At 35.0% G+C, this 19043-nt stretch overlaps 1 protein-coding gene across 1 annotated transcript in view; it reads left to right on the top strand.

The window, feature by feature from the left end:
- The first annotated feature begins 4806 nt into the window (after positions 1-4806).
- The window catches only part of Nepl16 (Neprilysin-like 16), a 516822-nt gene continuing 502585 nt past the window's right edge, over positions 4807-19043 (top strand). The window contains exon 1 of the mRNA XM_069816363.1: positions 4807-5163. Within this exon, the coding sequence (XP_069672464.1) occupies positions 4834-5163 (330 nt within the window). The 5' untranslated portion in view covers positions 4807-4833. The remainder of the gene's footprint in view (positions 5164-19043) is intronic.

Here is a 19043-nt window from a genome sequence, read left to right as displayed (position 1 = left end):
AGCTCCAGACCAGGCAGGATTTCGCTCAGGTTACAGCACGGTGGACCATCTACAGACAATCAACCAGGTCATAGAAAAAACGGACGAATTCAATATTCCCCTCTATCTTGCATTTATAGATTTCAAGAAAGCATTTGACTCGGTAGAACACTCCTGTGTATTACACGCGCTGAGCAACCAGGGAGTCGAGCACAAATATATCAACATCCTAACTAAGCTCTACGGAGACTCGCACGCCATCGTGATGACAGAACGAGAAGGACAAATATTCAGAATAGGAAGAGGAGTCCGACAAGGGGATCCGATCTCACCAAAGCTGTTTACTAGCCTCCTGGAAGACATATTCCGTAAGCTAAAGTGGAAGAAAAGACATGGAATCAATATAAACGGATATCGGCTGACGAACCTAAGATTCGCGGACGACATCGTACTCTTCGCTAAAAACGCCACCGACCTACAAGAGATGATACAGGAACTAAGCGATTGCAGCGCACACGCAGGCCTAAGCATGAACATGGAAAAAACCCAAGTCATGACGAACAGCCAACCACAACCAATCCAAGTCAACGCAACCAGTTTACAGTACGTGGAAGATTACATCTATCTGGGCCAATTGGTCGGATTCAAAAGCTGCATGACGAGAGAACTAAAAAGAATTGCATCAGCATGGAGAGCTTTCTGGTCACTGCAATTCATACTCCTTGACAAGAAATTGAACCGCAAACTAAAGCTGGAGGTGCTGCAATCCTGTATCTTCCCAACCTTACTTTACGGCTGTCAGACCTGGAAACTGACCGTGAACCAGAAGACGCAGATTCAGATCTGCCAGCGCAAAATGGAGAGGAAAATCCTAGGACTCTCCCTCAGAGACAAGATTTCCAACACCAGACTAAAGCAGATGACAAACACCAGAGACATGGCACACCAAGGGGAACGCCTGAAATGGAAATGGGGAGGCCACGTGTCGAGACTCCAAGGCTGCAGATGGGCGCATATTTCCACCACGTGGGATCCACGCATCGGGAGGCGAAACCGAGGAAGACCTGGGACCAGATGGGCGGACTTCTTCAAGAGCCTAGCTGGACCCCTGTGGTCCAGAACAGCCAAGAACCGAGAAGAATGGAGATCGCTACAGTTTGCCAGTATCGAGTGAGAGTGCAAGTGTACACACACAAACGACGAACAAAACTTATATAGAACAGAATCTACCGTCATGCGGATTAGCTCACCGCATGATCTCTAAAGAGCTCCCCTTTTAGGAGGCCATAGCCCTTCACGGGAAATCCAAAGGCTATTTCATTCATTCATTCATTCTGAAAACCATTCATTAGGGAGTTATTAAATGATTTGTCCCTTCATTGACCGCTGATTGGTGGTTTTTTGTTTGTTTGTATTTTGTAGAGCAAAGAACTCAGAAGAAAATGTATTCTATGAGTGAACAGAACGAAATGATTTGCATCATTTAATTGAAGGTGTGCTTCTGGACGTCATCCAACGAATGTGTTTTAACACGATGCTGCTCCAGCTCATTTCAGTCTGATAGTTCGTAATCGATCGATTTCCCCAAAGATGTATTGGTCGAAGGCGATTCATTGCATGGTCTGCTCGATCGCCTGATGGATTTATTCGTCTGGGGACATTTAAAGTCCCTGGTTTATGCGAGTCCTATATTTAATGTTGATATTCTGAGAGCGTATCCAAACTGGATTTCACGAAATACGAAACACTCCAGGAATTTTCAACAGAGTACGCCATAGCATGTAACGCAGGTTTAGGGGACACATCGAAGTAGAAGGAAGCCACTTCGAGCAATTTTTGTAACATTAAATTTTGTCTTGTAACTCTGAAATAAATTATTTTGAGACCAATGTTCATATGAACTTTTTGTAATGTTTTGGTGTTAGGAACACGTCCCCGAAATATTTGACACCAATTTAGATACACCCTGTATTCACGTCATCCGCATAAACAACCAGCTGATGTAACCCGTTCAATTCTAAACCCTCTCTGTTATCCTGGATTTTACTAATGGCATACTCTAGAGCGAAGTTAAAAAGTAAAGGTCATAGTGCATCTCCTTGCTTTAGCCCACAGTGAATTGGAAACCTATCTGACAGAAACTGACCTATACGAACTCTACTGTACGTTTCACTGAGACACATTTTAATTAATCGAAGTAGTTTCCTGGGAATACCAAATTCAATAAGAATATCATATAAAACTTCTCTCTTAAGAAGAATAATATTATTAATATATTAATAATAATAATAATAATAGTAATAATAATAATAGTAATAGTGATAATAATAATAATAATAATAGTAATAATAATAATAGTAATGTTCAAGAAGTGAACAGTTCCTTTATACCCAACGTGAAAAAAAAACACAATTGTGGGTAGCGTTACAAGACGCCTGGCGTTGTAAATATAAATATGTGGTTTTCTTTTCCGCACAGTGCATTGCATTACATTTATACGCCACAAAATATGGATGAGCCCATTCCTCTTCTTGTAGAATACATCGTAGGCCTATGTCTATAATGTGCTTGTATTGGTGGTCCGCCATGGGTTGCAATATGTTCACTTATGTCGTGCAGTATGTAATCACTGACAGAGTGAAGGAGGGGTGGAACTATTGTAGTAGCTATGACACGCGGGGTCTGAGCTCCCCATTCCTGAACTAAATAAATAAGTAGGTAAATGTAAATAAATAAGCAAATAAATTTGCATAAATAAATGTATATAAGTAAATGTACATAAATACATATACACAATTAAATAAAGGGGGAAAGGAAGTGGCCACCCTACCCCATTACCTCCTGGCCTAGTTGTCTCATAATTGGTACCTTGCTGGTATCACTCGTGAAGTTGAGACCTGTCTTCGGACAGTTAAATAAACAAGACGAAATAAATAAACAAATAAATAAGTCAAATAAATAAATAGATAAATAAATTAGACAAACTAAACACCAATACACTAAAAATAAAGTGAATGTATATAGTAGGAGATCTATTAACAAATTACGTAAAATAATATATTATTTTCTTTTATTAATTACTTGTCAATAAGTTTATTACGCACAATATAGTACTTAACTATATTTCAATCGGTAATTATGTATGGAATTATAGGATGGGGTAGCTTATTTAAAATCAATTTTAATCCACTTTATTTATTACAGAAGAAAATAATTAAAATATGTTTTCATAAACCTATTGATTTTCCATCTCAAAAATTGTTTTTAGACTTTAATGTTCTTATAAGACAAATTTATTATATTGTATTAATAAAATTCACACATAAAAATCTAAATAATTTTGAATTGTATACTCATATTTATGAAAGAAAATGTATGAATTCTTTAAGATTGTTTGAACCAAAATGCAACAATGCTATAGTATTTAATCATAGTAGCAATTTAGGCCCAACAATATATAACAAATTTATATTTAAATGTCCTAATCTTGTCATTTCTAATAGTTCTAATATTAAATTAAAAAAGCTATGCATATATTTTATAAATAATGAAAAATTGTAAATTTAAATTTATATGTTCTTATTGTGTAGTAGACATAAGAGAAAATTGTATTATATATACTTCTTAATTTCAATTCAGGAATTCGCCCCTGAGCACAAGTTCTACTCTTTCAGAGGTGAGGTAAAGTTTTTTCTGTTTTTATTATATTTTATGTTACAGTTATTACCAAAATAAATAAATAAATAAATAAATAAATAAATAAATAAATAAATAAATAAAATATTGATTTTGTCATACGTGAAGAAGTGTTCAGTGTTTTGGATGTAAGTAGGCTTATAGGGTATCATCTGGGAACATAAGGTGAGGGAAACCTCTCTACTAGAACCATACCAGAAGCTGTGGAGTAACGGTCAGCACGTCTGGCCGCGAAACCGGGTTCGAATCCCGGTCGGGGCAAGTTACCTGGTTGAGGTTTTTCCGGGGTTTTCCCGCAACCCAACACGAGCAAATGCTGGGTAACTTTCGGTGCTGGACCCCGGACTCATTTCACCGGCATTATCACCTTCATTTCATTCAGACTCTAAATAACCTGAGATGTTGATACAGCGTCGTAAAATAACCCAATAAAATAAATAAATAAGCTCTTTTTCAGGACTAAACGAGAATGGATCTAACACGTTGCTCCGAAACATTGGATGTTTCTGAATCTATAACATCGCGCTATAACTTGAAAACCATCGAGTCTCATCTGGAACACCGGGAAAGTTTTAGTTCATACTTAAACACAAGGGGTGCTATTCATAGACATTTTGCAGCACGCGCTACGAGCGTACTAAGCTAGCCCCGGCTATCCACTGGCTACTTGTACAGAATTCAAATTATATCATATCGCTAACACTGGTTTATGAATACGAAAAACGCTGATCATCCACCGGAAGCCCGCGCTAAAAATGTCTATGAATACGGCCCTAAGTTTTTATCCAATTGGTGATTCTTTATATCGAGTTTTCTTTTTATCTTGCGTATACTATTTTAATATTTTGTCGAGGTTTACATGTTTCAAAGGTTATAAACTTTGTAATTAGTCATTCATTTCAGTTGATGTCATGTTTTATCATTGTGTAAAGCACGGAACGATATTTATATGAAACATGTCATCAATCAACATTAAATTCTCGTAAAGGTGCTAATTGTCACAAAGCAGATTATTTTAATTCGTCACGCGCTTCCTAAACCTATCGAAGTTCTTAATTTGTCCGTAGAGCAGTGGTGGTAGAGCGCATGCGCGCGTACGCCACATGCCGGCCTGTATGCCGGCGGATCAATGCGAATGAAGCAACTCCGGTCAGAGACATGGAGGAACGGCGCGGAACAACAGCGGCGGCGGCGGCAGCGGCGTCGTCGTCGGCGGCGGCGTCGGGGCCGGGATGCAGCGGCGCGGCGGACGTGGAGGCGGCGCCAGTGGAGCGGGCCCAGCAGCCGCACCAGCCGTCCCCTGACCACGGCAACTGGCTGTGTTGCGTGCCCTGCTACTGGCTGCGGAACAACAACAGCGTCCACAAGGCGTCCCTCACCGTCGCGACGCTCGTCGTCACCTCCTTGCTGGTAGCCTCGCCGGTGCTCTTCCTCATCAGCAGCGTCCCAGCGCGTGAGAGCGACCGTTCGCGGGACTGTCACCACCAGGTAGGACACAAACGTTTAGAACTTCATAGAAACATTAAGGCTGTCGTGACTCTGGGCTTTATTACGACTGTAAACACGTGGTACGTCCTAGCATAGCTTTCTGAACACTTAAGATTGTTTTGCTTTTCTTCTGGGAATAAAAAATACTTACAAGATGAAAACAGATTTTAATTAGCTGTCATTATTGAATCAAATAAAAGAATGATAATATAAAATGTGAAGTTTTGATAGTTCAGTCTTTGACTTATTTATTATAGCAAAATATCACAAAAGTTATTTTTGCTAATACATCTTAGTGAACGTTTTCGCCCTTATTATGGGCATCATCAGACTAATGAGTGGATATCTATATATATATATATATATATATATATATATATATATATATGGTAAATAAATCCATATTAAACATATGGCAAAAAGTTTGAATAGTTTAAAAACAACCATCAAATTAAAAAATAAATGATTAAAAACAATTAGCAAGTATTAGGGTACATATAAAATTTATTTGAAATTATGCATATTTAATAATAACATACTAAAAATTGTCTATATGAGATACGAAATTTTACGAAATACATGCTTTTCTATCGTCACTATATTTGTCATGGGTGAATTATTATTAATAATTAAATTATTAATAATCCACCCGTGACATAGTCAAGATAGAAAAGCATGTATTTCGTAAAATTTCTTATCTCATAGCTCATATCATGGATTATTAATAATCCACCCATAACATAGTGAAGATAGAAAAGCATGTATTTCGTAAAATGTCTTATCTCATATAGACAATTTTTAGTATGTTATTATTAAATATGCATAATTAAAAATTTTATATGTAGTATAGTGAAGGTAGAAAAGCATTTATTTCGTAAAATTTCTTATCTCATATAGACAATTTTTAGTATGTTATTATTAAATATGCATAATTTCAAATAAATTTTATATGTAGGCTAATCCTTGTTAATTGTTTTTAATCATTTACTTTTTAATTTGATGGTTGTTTTTAACCTTTTTAAACAATTTTGCAATGTTTTTAATATGAATTTATTTACCATATGTATATATATATATCCACTCATTAGTCTGATGATGCCCAAAATAAGGGCGAAAACGTTCACTAAGATGTATTAGCAAAAATATCTTTTTTGACATTTTGCTATAATAAATAAGTCAAAGACTGAAATATGAAAACTTCATATTTTTTATTATCATTATATGACTTATTGGAATACACATAAAAATGAATTCAAATAAAAGAAGTTATTAACAAAAATATAAAAGTTAAACACAAATTAAGAAAGAACAGAATTTGGTTCAGGAAAGCTAAATAATTCTGTGGCAATCTACTTCAGTCGATATTGCACGTTCAGAACAGAGGCATGAAATATACTAGTATTAATATACAAAATGAGTTTATATTAAGTGAAATTTAGGGAACATTTGTTAACAAATCTAACCGAAAGACTTAACATAACCTAATCTAGCAGTGCGACATAATTTTTGCACGTGTCGAAATTTCAGAAGCGTCCAAAGTTTCGGAGCAACATATTAGATCTCCGGCCCAGTCCTGGATAATTACTCTTGACAACAGATCCAACGAATTCTCCTTCTTCCCGACAATAGAGATGATAAATAGTTCTGAGAATGTGGATATTTCTGTATTTATAACATATTGCAAGGACTAAAAAACATTTCATTACATTGAATACAGACAGTGAAATTCTTACATCACACCTAACTTAGTCTAAAATAGGAATTTAGCATGACCTAAGGTTACTAAACTCCTTCCCGAGAAAGACTGTAATAAATTTCCAGAAATAAAATTGAACTTATTGAAGGCTCGATATGCCTCCGAAAATTAAATCACATTGTCGGATAATTAACATAATATTCAAAGACATACTGATAAAGCACAGACTACATGTCTGCACAGGTTAATTGCTGTGATAATCGGGGGGTTGGAATTTGAATTAAAATTAGGGTATAGGAGATGCAACAACAAGTGTGTTCAGTTTTATATCCTATAAATGAAGAAGTCGTGTCAACATTCTGGTATACTGATTACTTATAGTAATATTAATTGACGTAAGTAACATGGACCTCAGTTGTTACGAAAACGGAAGAGCGTAGTACTAAACTCAAGCATAAAGTTACATCGCCATAAATATCTACAGAACTGTTAAATCCGTGACTACATGCAGACAACCTGGAAGAAGATGAAGACAATGCCTACACAATAGAAAAAAGATATAACACGCCATTATGTGGCGTTTAGAAGAATGAACGGCCATAATTGAAGAATTTTAGTGATATTCAGAATACAAAACTAACCATATTTAGGGGAGAGTCGGGTAGTATCGGACATCGGGTAATATCGGACAGTGAGTTTCTTTCATCTGCCACACGATGATAGTACCTGATTGACATGGTTACGTTTCTGTGATGTCGCATAGAGAAACGTAAGCATGTCATTTAGGTACTACCACATGGTTGTAGATGAAAGAAACGCACTGTCCGATATTACCCGATGCCCGATACTACCCGACTCTCCCCTAATATATAACTTAAAAACGCGAATTATTATGTACCCATTTTTAAAGGTAATTATACGGTTTATTACCAAAGGAGGAAATTTTACTAAACAAATTAACAACTTCTAGTCACATTAATATATAATATGCATACTCACTTAGGTCTACAGATCGAGAGGCGAGATCTGGAATGTGAGCTACGCGAGATGGGAAAAATGGAGATCAGAAACAGTTTGTTTCGGTTTGGTTAATATTAGACGAATCTACTGACACGGAAATTCAATTCATACAAAAACTTTATTTTTCCCCTGATAAGCAGAGCTAGGGCATGTATCCAAGAAATCAAGTTACCTACGACAGGCATAGTTAAGCGTGACGTCGTACGTCACAAAGAGACTCGGGGCTGCACAGTCTCTGGTACGACAGCAGTACGGACAGGTTAACATTGTTTTGTAGTCGTTCCGTGTTTATACTTTATTCTACGGCTACGTAAACTTCAATATGTTATAAACATCACTTATGTACTGACACATTAAATCATAGGCTTACGTTATTGGAGAAATTTAATAGACAAAATTCCATTGTAAATTGTGGATTGTTATCGTTAAAGCAATACTGTAATACTGAAGATAGCTCTACCATAAGAAATGCACATTCGTTTCTTTCAATAAAAATATATGCAGATGTAGCAAAAACCATTAAGAGTTTAGAAACGACATAAATATTCAAATGCCTGTTGCTCTGCGACTTGTAGAAGGACTTTCTCAGAAAAACTGATAGAGCACCTTCTGGACCTCTCACAGAAAAACAGTACTTGAAACGAATTGTGATTATGCTACAATGGTTATAAGAAATTGTTTGCTAAGGTCTCACAAAACACTATATACTTTTGAATATGATTTACAATTTTTTATGTTCGCTCCATGATATCATGTGTGTGGAGAGAAGTTTTTCACATTATAAATATTTTTTAGACAACAGGAGGAGAGCTGGGTAACTTTCGGTGCTGGACCCCGGACTCATTTCACCGGCATTATCACCTTCATATCATTCAGACGCTAAATAACCTAGATGTTGATACAGCGTCGTAAAATAACCCAAGAAAATAAAAAAAAATAAAAAACAGGAGAAGGTTCAGTTTTAATGTTAAACTATATATACATATATATAATATATACCTTACATTGTTATTTATTGCAATGTGTTTGGCAAACAAATATGACAATACAAATGAATTATACAAACTACATTTACTAGGTATATTCATATGTTGTAATTTGTTATGTTTTGAGGTGTGCAGAAATAATTATTATTACAATTTAAACTACATTTATTACTGCAGTCTACATTATAAATTTGTTTCACATCACTATTTAATAGGCCTACTTATACTGGGTGTTCAGTTCAAAATGTGTCATGGCTCGCTGTATGCCGTCATGTGGCTAGCCGATGAGCCTAGAGAATTCAATCTTCCTACACTTCCGCAGAGGTGTATAACCTTTGAGGCAGAGAAGTTGCCTAGCAAGTACGGCGTTCATTCTGAAGACTACGTACCGATACGTGCGGTAACGCCGGTAGTGGCAGGAATGTGAACTGTTTGGAAATACGTACTGTCGGGATATGGGGAGAGGGTTAAGACGATTACTTACGTATTTGTTGACATTAACTTCGACGGTCAACATGGACACGGAGCATTTGATTTGTGTTGTGGAATGTTACCGTACGCAACCGATGATAACAAATACCCTGCGTACGACTTGCCGGCGCAAAATACAGTTCGAAAGAGGTTATGGTAGCACACAGACCGTACAGACCGCCATCTGTTGCTACGACGTTCAAGTTCAGATTGAAGAACGCCTTAAATAATAGGCAACTTCCCTGACATATAAGCTGAAACTCGCTTCAAATCGGTGACCCAACAACAGTGACGTCATGACACACTTTGAAATGAACACCCAGTACTCTAATGTAGGTATTTAGCTACTTACACACCCCTGTTCCTATTGCTTACAGTTCCAGTTTACCTCGATTGCGTCCACCACTCATCCCAAACAAGCTATACTGGCAACGCGCACACATTGCTACAACTGGATATTTATGCGGGCTTTATTTATAAGTTCTCAGGACAGGTCTTGCCTCCTCTACTACACTTAACGGTAAGAACTTACCGTAGTTTTGTCGTCGAATAGTACAATTACTAAAGAAATATTTTATAAGAACAACTCAATGCAAGTTCATAATTGTCTCTGGACTAACTATATATCATCACTGTGGATTATAAACGCATTCGGCGAACTTTTGACTTCATTGCATTTAGTCATTTGTAATGTCCTTGTTTAGTAGAGGAATGAAATCCCTTACTACGTACAATTTTGAAAATCAATTTCTATTTGAAAAAATATATTTTTTATGCGATGCAGTAATACAATTCATAAACTCTCAGAGAATCTTTTCAATATTCAGATCGACTTATAAACATTAATTCTTTAATTCTCCGAGGAACGTAATCAAATCGTATTCCTACCGAAAATGATCACAACGACAGCACCTTCTATTATAATTTGTATGGCGTTAAGATTAATTTCATTCTGCGTTTCAGAACTCTCTACGTCTACACTTGGAGGTTCCACCATAACGGTTGTTCTAATAATATAAAAAGTTCCAAATGCAACTTTCTTCGTTCCTTTCCATTTTTGTCGAGTTCAAGTTCCTCCTCTCATATCAACATACAATCCAATACGGTAAAGTCATGGATGTCTATTTGTGGACATCGTCATTTTCATGACTTTCACTTCTATCATCTTCATCATCTTCATTTACATCCTCATCACTTTTGTATCCGTCATTCTCATCACTTTCGCTGCCATTATCCTCATCACCTATCTTACCATCATCCTCATCACTTCTGTATCCATCATTCTCATCACATTAGTTTCCATTATCCTCATCACCTTCGTTTCTATCAATCTCACCACTTTTATATACATAATACCCATCACTTTCATTTCCATTATCCTCATTATTTCTGTATCCATCATCCTCATCACCTTAGTTTCTATCATCCTCATCATCTTAGTTTTCATCATCCTCATCAACTCTGTTTCCATCGTCCTCATCACTTTTGTATCCAACATCCTTCATCAATTTAGTTTCCATCATCCTCATCACATTCGTTTACAATACCCTCAACATCTCAGTTTCCATCATCCTTATCACTTTTTGCATCCATGATCTTCGTTCCTTCGTTTCCATTAAACCATCAGTTTCTGTATCCATTATCCTCATGAACTTAGTTTCTAACACCTTTCAGCACCTTCGATTCCATCATCACTTTTGTATCCATATTCTATCACATTCGTTATCATTATCCTAAACAGCTTTGAATCCATTATCCTCATCACCTTAGTTTCCATCATCACTTTTGTATCCATTATCCTTATACCTTCATTTCCATGTCCTTATCACTTTTCTATCCATCGTCCTTTATCACCTTCGTTTGCATTATCCTAATCATCTTAGTATCCATTATTCTCATCGCCTTCGTTTCCATCATCCTTATCACTTTTGCATCCATCATCCTCATCTCCTTCGTTTCAATCACCCTTCATCATATTCGTTTCCATCATCCTCATCACTTTCGTTTGAATCATCCTTCATCACCTTCGTTTCCATTATCCTTATCACCTTTGTTTCCAACATCCTTATCACTTTTGTATCCATCATCCTCATCTCCTTCGTTTTAATCACCATTCATCATCTTCGTTTCCATCATCCTCATCACCTTCGTTTGAATCACCCTTAATCACCTTCGTTTCCATTATCCTGATCACCTTTGTTTCCAACATCATTATCACGATTGTATTAATCATTCTTCATCACTTTCTTTTCCATCATTCTTATCACTTCGTTTCCATCACCCTCATTAATTTTGTATCCATCATCCTCATCACCTTATTTTCAATCGTTCCCATCACTTTTGTATCTATCATCCTTCATCATTTCCGTTTCCATGATCCTCATCACCTTAGTTTTCATTATCCTCATCACTTTCGTTTCCATATCGTCATCACTTTTCTATCCATCATCCTTCATCACCCTCATTTGCATATCATCCTTCATGACCTTCGTTTGAATCATCCTTCATCACCTTCGTTTCCATTATCCTAATCACCTTTGTTTCCAACATCCTCATCACTATTGTACCAATCATCCTTCATCACTTTCTTTTATATCATCCTCGTCAGCTTCGTTTCCATCATCCTCATCACTTTTGTGTCCATCATCCTCATAACTTTAGTTTTGTATCCATCATCATCTTCGTTTTCATTATCCTCATCACCTTAGTTTCCATAGTTGTCATCACCTTAGTCTACATCACCCTCATAACTTTTGTACCCATCATCTTCATCAGCTTAGTTTCCATGATCCTCATCACCTTAGTTTCCATTATCCTCATCAGCTTAACATTAGGAGTAATCAGGATCCGTCTGTGCTTATCTGTTTAACAAATATTGGTTGTTATAATACTTGTCACATTAGTTTATTCAGTTTTTAACGTTTTCGACTTGAATAAGCCATCTCCAGAAAAGATATATGCCTAATTACATGAATGAAATTGGTACATGTGTATATAGTACAAAATAGATGAATCAGTTGAAATCGGTCCTTACTTTAAATTTTCTCATCAGCTTAATTTCTGTGATTCTCATCACCTTTGTTTCCATAATCTTAATCACTATTATATCCATCATCCACATTACGTTACTCTCCATCACCATAATATTCATTATCATCAATACCACCACTGCAACCACTACCACCACCATCATCATCATTATCATTATCATCACCAACATCTTTTTCTTCATCCTTTTTCGTCTCTATTACCACCACCACCACCACCACCACCACCACTAACACCACCTTCATCGACGTCATCACCATCGTGTCTTCCCAGTAAATTTCGTCTCCATTATCACCGCTTTATCATAATCATCTTCGTCTCCATCATCATCATCACCATTATCATCATCATCATCATCTTCTTCTTCTTCTTCTTCTTCTTCTTCTTTGTCTTCAACGTTATCATCTTCGTCTCCATATTATTATTATTATTATTATTATTATTATTATTATTATTATTATTCGTCTCCATAATTATCTTCTTCGTGTCCATGAATATCTTTATCACCTTCCACTTCATCATTGTTCTCGTCTCCATTATCGTTTTCGTCCCCGGCATCGTCTTTGTCTACATCATCATCGTCATCATTATCATCACCATCTTCTTTTCCATCACTATCACCATCATCACCTGGACCATCATCATTGTCATTATCTTCGTCTCCATCATAATTACAACCCCTACCATTACCTTCATCATTATCATCGCCACCATCTTTATTATTATCACCCAACAACTTCATCATCATCATCATCATCACCCTTCTTCATCACAACCATTACCTTCGTTATAATCACAACTGACTTCATCATTATCACCACCACCACCACCACCACCACCACCACCACCACCACCTTCGTCTCTATTATCATCATCAGAGGTAAGAAGTTCGTACCAAAACTGCTAAGTTGTATGAACTCAGACTATATATCTACCGAATGAACTGTAGTAATGCAGTTCTTTTAACAATAATTTACATTTTCAGTTTATTAAAAATATTCCTTTCTATGTTCAGAAAAGTAATATTTGTACCCTGAAAAATGTTCGTTCTATGTCACAAGACGTAAATGGAGCAAATCTGAAATATGATGCAGTATTCCTTACTATATCACCAAGTGAACAACAGCTTTGTGAATATAATAGTACATTTCGTATATGGCACATCTCATAATTGGTGTCAAGAACACATTTCATTTTTTGCTTCAATGACTGTTGGGATTTCTGCGAATTGGTATGCAAAGAAAAGTATCCCACATAAATATTTCGTGACACAGCGTCCCTGAAATAATAGTCCTTCTTTACATAACACTGATCAACAGTCATTTTGTGCCAGACATAAAACTAACAAATTATTACTAATTTCGACCTCCTGAATTAAAAAATAACAAGCAAAATATTCCATCAGTTCGGGTTTTCGAGATGCACAATATAATCCATTTTCTATGCATTTTATTTAAAAGATCGCCTTACTTCGCGTGTAACTATTTTGTTTTAAAAATGTGGCGACCCATTATGTGAAAAAAATATTAGTATAAGTAGGTCACCATGTTATTAGCACTTGTAGAAACGGAAGTTATTTTTTTTGCTCTTTTACGAGTCTGTTTGGAGGGGGTGAAACAGGTTCGCGGTATGAATTCGCTTGAGTATACCTGATTTTACTCGAATTGTGTATTTCTTTCAATGTGAGCTTTAATTACATTACTGTAGTTTATATTTTGCAACAGACCACATGGTAAAGCTGCGGTGACTGTTCTATGTTTGGCTTAATAGCAGAAAAGAATCACGGAATGAGCAATTTTGTAATCATTATGTAAATGTTTAGACCTACAAAATTATTCACTTTACATCTATCATCAGGTTAAAAGTACAGTGGATACATTTTTGTCTAACCTTAACAAACGCACGTAGATTAGAACGCAATTGTAGCAACAGGACAAAATTAATAACTTTTATGCATCTTAATGGATTATTGTGAAATCTTGTACAGGTCTTACATGTGGTACTTTTTTGCGTACAAACTCTGATTATGTTTGTACAAGAAAAAACTATTATTTTATAGCGTGTGCATTTAGAGAAACTTCTCTCCTATCTACAGATTTTTATGAAACATTGAATGAAAGTTACAAGTAGTTTATATGTTTTGTAGAAATATTTAAGTTTACATAAGAGGAACTACTCCTTTATACGGATACATTTAAACAAAATTAATAATTTGTCTACTAACAATTTTTGTAAAAAGTTATACAGGAGTTACAGGTAGCATTTATTTTTGTCTGATTATATTGCTATAAGAGGAACTGCCTCTTTATAGTGGTGCATTCAGACACACTTCATAACTTTTTTCATATATAATATATTTCTATGAAACTTTGTATAATAATTACAGGTAGCATACAGATTTAATCAGAGTTTGTACAAGAAAATATATGCTGTATGCTACATATAACTCCTGTACAAAGTTTCATAAAAACTTCTCTCCTATGTAACAGATTTTTATGAAACTTTGTACAAGAATTCCAGATAGCATACACATATAATCAAAGTTTGTACAAGAAAATGTATACTGTATGCTACATATAACTCCTGTACAAAGTTTCATAAAAATCTGTTGCATAGGAGAGAAGTTATTAATTTTGTGTAAATTAACCCCTATGAAGGCGTAATTCCTCATACAGAACGTAATCAGAGTTTCCACACAAACAGTATATTCTACCTGTGACTCCTATACATAGTTTCATAAAAATCCGTTAGAATAGTGAGAAGTTATTAATTTTGTCTAAAATCACTCCTATAAAGGAGTACTACAAACGTAATCGGAGTTTGTACACAAAAAATGTGTTATCAAGAAGTTCTGTGTAAAATATCATGACAATCCATTAGAATGTTATTAGTTTTGTCCAGTCAGATTTGCGTTTTTGCACACTGTGCGTCGTCAACTTCTTCATCTTCATCATCTTGACGATTGTCATCGTCACCTGTACCTTCATTTTCAGAATCTTCTTGAATTTATAATTATCTTCATTTTCGTACAAATTAGGTATAAAAGATATCGAGAATTATGTGGAGGAAAATTTTTTCTTTACTTTGTTTTGCATCAATTTTGACTGGAATCGAATTCTGTTGATAAAACTTCTGTGGACAAATAGGCCTGTAGCTGTGTTCCAGTGTAAATTAATGCAACTACATATAGGCCTACAGTCGAAAAAGGAGTTAAGAGAAGTGATTCATAAAATTGGAATTCAAGTACTTAGATAATATTCAGCGGAATAAAAAGCGCGAATAAAAAACAGTTCCGTGTCCTGAATGTAAAGAGTGTTTGCGGATTTAAAAGACGCAAACAAATTGTGTGTTATTCTCCAGGCTTTTGGATTTATCTCTTCTCCAATTGTGAAAGCACGCAACGTTCTCAAATAAGATTTAATATTCACATTTATGTAACAAACCGATGTTCTGAGGGAAAATGTTTAATTTTTATAGACATGTAACATGTTTAAGCATAGAATTAATTCCATATTTTACACATTATTCAAGGATTTTGTGTGAGTTTTGGCGAATTTTGTCTGACGATCTTTGAAATTAGATACGTGACAGGTTTGTTTTATGTTTATCCCAATCTTCCCCAGGTCTCTTGTTCGTTGAATTTTACATTGCCCCTCTATTTTAAAAATGTAACACGTTGGGCTTACCTAAGGTATATTTAGGTTACTGTGACGTGACAAGAATGTTATAATAATTATGACTTGAAGCTTCACTGTCATGAATGCGTTCCGACGTTTTGAAGCAAGAGAATTTATAACTGCAATAATGTTGTTATTTTCTAATGCCAGGCATTTGACAATAAAGTCACTTGACCTCTTGCACTCCAATATTTTTCAAAGATATTGTCATGCTTAGCCACTGACGCACAGATTTTGAGATAGAGAACTGCAATAATAAATCACTGAATATAACAGAATTGTCAATTATGATTATCATTCTGAATTCGAGACATGGTTACGTAAATAATCATTAATGTATATGACAAAATCGCTTTCGAATACGTGTTATCTATACCATCTCGATTTGTCACGTGATATTGAGTCGTGAAGAAATTATACAAAATCGTCTGTCTCTGTTTTGAGTGAATGATTGTTCTATCTCATTTTTTTAACTTAAATGCTCGGTAAATTGTCTATAAAAACCATGTATTTAATATGAATTTTTCTCGGAAATATACTTTTAAATAGTAAATATCAAGGACATAAATGGTTACAAGAAATAGCTTTACACAAAGAGACTGTGGATATTTCTATTCATTTTTTCTGTTCAATAAAATTCTATTAATCTTTAAGGTCAGTACGTCTAAATGTACCAGATCTAAAGTACATAACGTCTAATTACCAATTAAGTCTAATGAAAAAGAAGTCTATAATTTATGCAACATGTATAATGGAAATAGTTCTTATACCTAAATGTCTAATTTTTAATTAAGTTTAATTGCAAATAATGTCTACTGGAGCATGGTGTAATGCGGAAATGTCTAATTGGAAACAATGTCTATCCAATGTCTAAAATCGTCTGGTGGGAGGTCTTATACTAAAAGTCTAATTTTGAATTAGATATAATCACAGATAATGTCTCCTAAAGTGTGATCTACTGTTGTAGTAACAATATCCATTAACTTCATAGTATAATAAGGTCAATTGAAAAATAGTGGATAAATCACATTGCAACTTCTAATTATTATAAATATATCAGTGTTATCACTCTCTGAGTCGACAAAATCATGTAGCATTATCACACATTGCCTAATTGAAGACCGTTTTTGCAAAACTCGCTAACTGCAAAATTTGCAAAATTCAGATTTTGATGGATTCGTTAACATAAGGTCTTAGTAAAATTGGGTTTTTTCTCTTCATTGTAGTGTGTCAAAGTGTGATCGTTTTTTTTTAAAACTTGCTTCTGCTATAAGTGAGAGATACAGCAAAACTTGCTTACTATAGTGCTTTGTCTCTCCTGTAAAATTTAGCTCTTTCAGTCAGCAAGTTTTGCAAAAACGGTCCTCAATTGGAAACAATAGTGCCAGAAAGTCATCACTCTTCCTAAGAACCTTACGCTATAGGCTGAAAGTGCAAACTGAATTATTAGAGGAAAATTAAAATATTGAAGGTCTTTTTCAATATAATATGTATAAAAATGTATATTTCACTGTGTCTAAATATATAATTTTCTCTATTGAAACAGCTAGGAGTTAAAATATGTAGCACATTTATCACTCTTCACAACTTTAGACAACATTGGCAGTTACACATGATTCGACATGATTGTAAGTTAGGCATATTGTTTTGAACTTTTACATTAAGCATATTGTTATTGGACCTTGTTTTCTTAGACCTAATGAATTAGACAATATTTGAAGTTAGACATAAAATTATTGGACATGAATGTATGTTAGACGTAATTGTAATGATCTTCATTTTGCACTAGACCCGCTTTCTTAGACCTTCTGTCACTAGACCTAATGAATTAGACACTATTGTATTAGTTATAAAATCTTTAGACGTGGTGACCGGTGATCCAATGTTACATATATTTACACGTAATATGAAGAATGTTCATTCAATAATTTAGAAGAAATCGCTGTACAAAGAAACAGAGAGTTTCATGCCAAAGAGGAAAGTTTCTTGTATTATTTATAATGGAAAGGTTTTTTTAAAATAATATTAGCAGTATTTTGTCGTTACAGTTTGTTAACGAGGAAATAAGAACAAGTCATGTTTGATAATTTCATAAAGAGTATACATTTCGTTATCCCTGACTAGCGCGTCCAGCGGATATAAATCCAGCAGATTTGAAGCTTTGGAATTATCTTAAAGATACACTCTCCTTTGAAGCCCTATTTCTGCTATATTAAGAGCAGAAAGATTGAATTTCACAAGCTTGTATTGTATATCACAAGACTGAATGGTAAATTCCGTACATTTCTGCTTGTTGTAGAACAGGAGTGGCGTATTAAAATTTGAAACGAATGAATAATTAAAGAAATGTGAATATGATTATGTTATTCATTTGGGTAAAGCTAAATATTAGAAACAGTTACGATAATTGCAAGATGCAAAATTCTTTTTCATTTATATTGCACATTCATCCCTTGAATTAGGGAAATGGTTTATTTCGTTGTGCCAAAAATAATTACATTATTTATATATGTTCTTTATGTATATTATTTATTTAAAGCTGTTTTTTCTTTAGTTTTGGGATCGATTGCTTGAACTTTAGTGTTGAAAATTTATATCAAGTTTGTTTACGCGTTACACACATATGAGGATGACCTCTCTGAAACTATTCTTGAGTATTGAGTTAAATATAATATGTTTATGGGTTTAGTATGGAAAACGGGCAACGGCGCCGAGTATTTGATTAGAATCTTCAGTTTTAGTTTGGACGCTGCGGATGTGCCTCATTCAGCGTGAGGGAACGGTAGAGGGAGTGTTGGGGGGGGGTTGGGCTATATGTTGGTGTGCTTGTCACTTGTACTGCCAGTTCACATATTTCAACATTGTTCTTTATGGTTGCGATGTTACATCGAAATCGCTTTTCATAGATCGTGTCGTATATAAACGATTTAGCTCCTCGTCGTCTTGAAATTCAGAATTTCTCTTTTACTGGAATAAGGATTC

The sequence above is a fragment of the Periplaneta americana genome, chromosome 17 (assembly GCF_040183065.1).
Source record: "Periplaneta americana isolate PAMFEO1 chromosome 17, P.americana_PAMFEO1_priV1, whole genome shotgun sequence".
NCBI classification, from domain to species: Eukaryota; Metazoa; Arthropoda; class Insecta; order Blattodea; family Blattidae; genus Periplaneta; species Periplaneta americana.
Note: the sequence above shows the minus strand (reverse complement) of the source record. Positions and strands in the feature narration are given on the sequence as shown.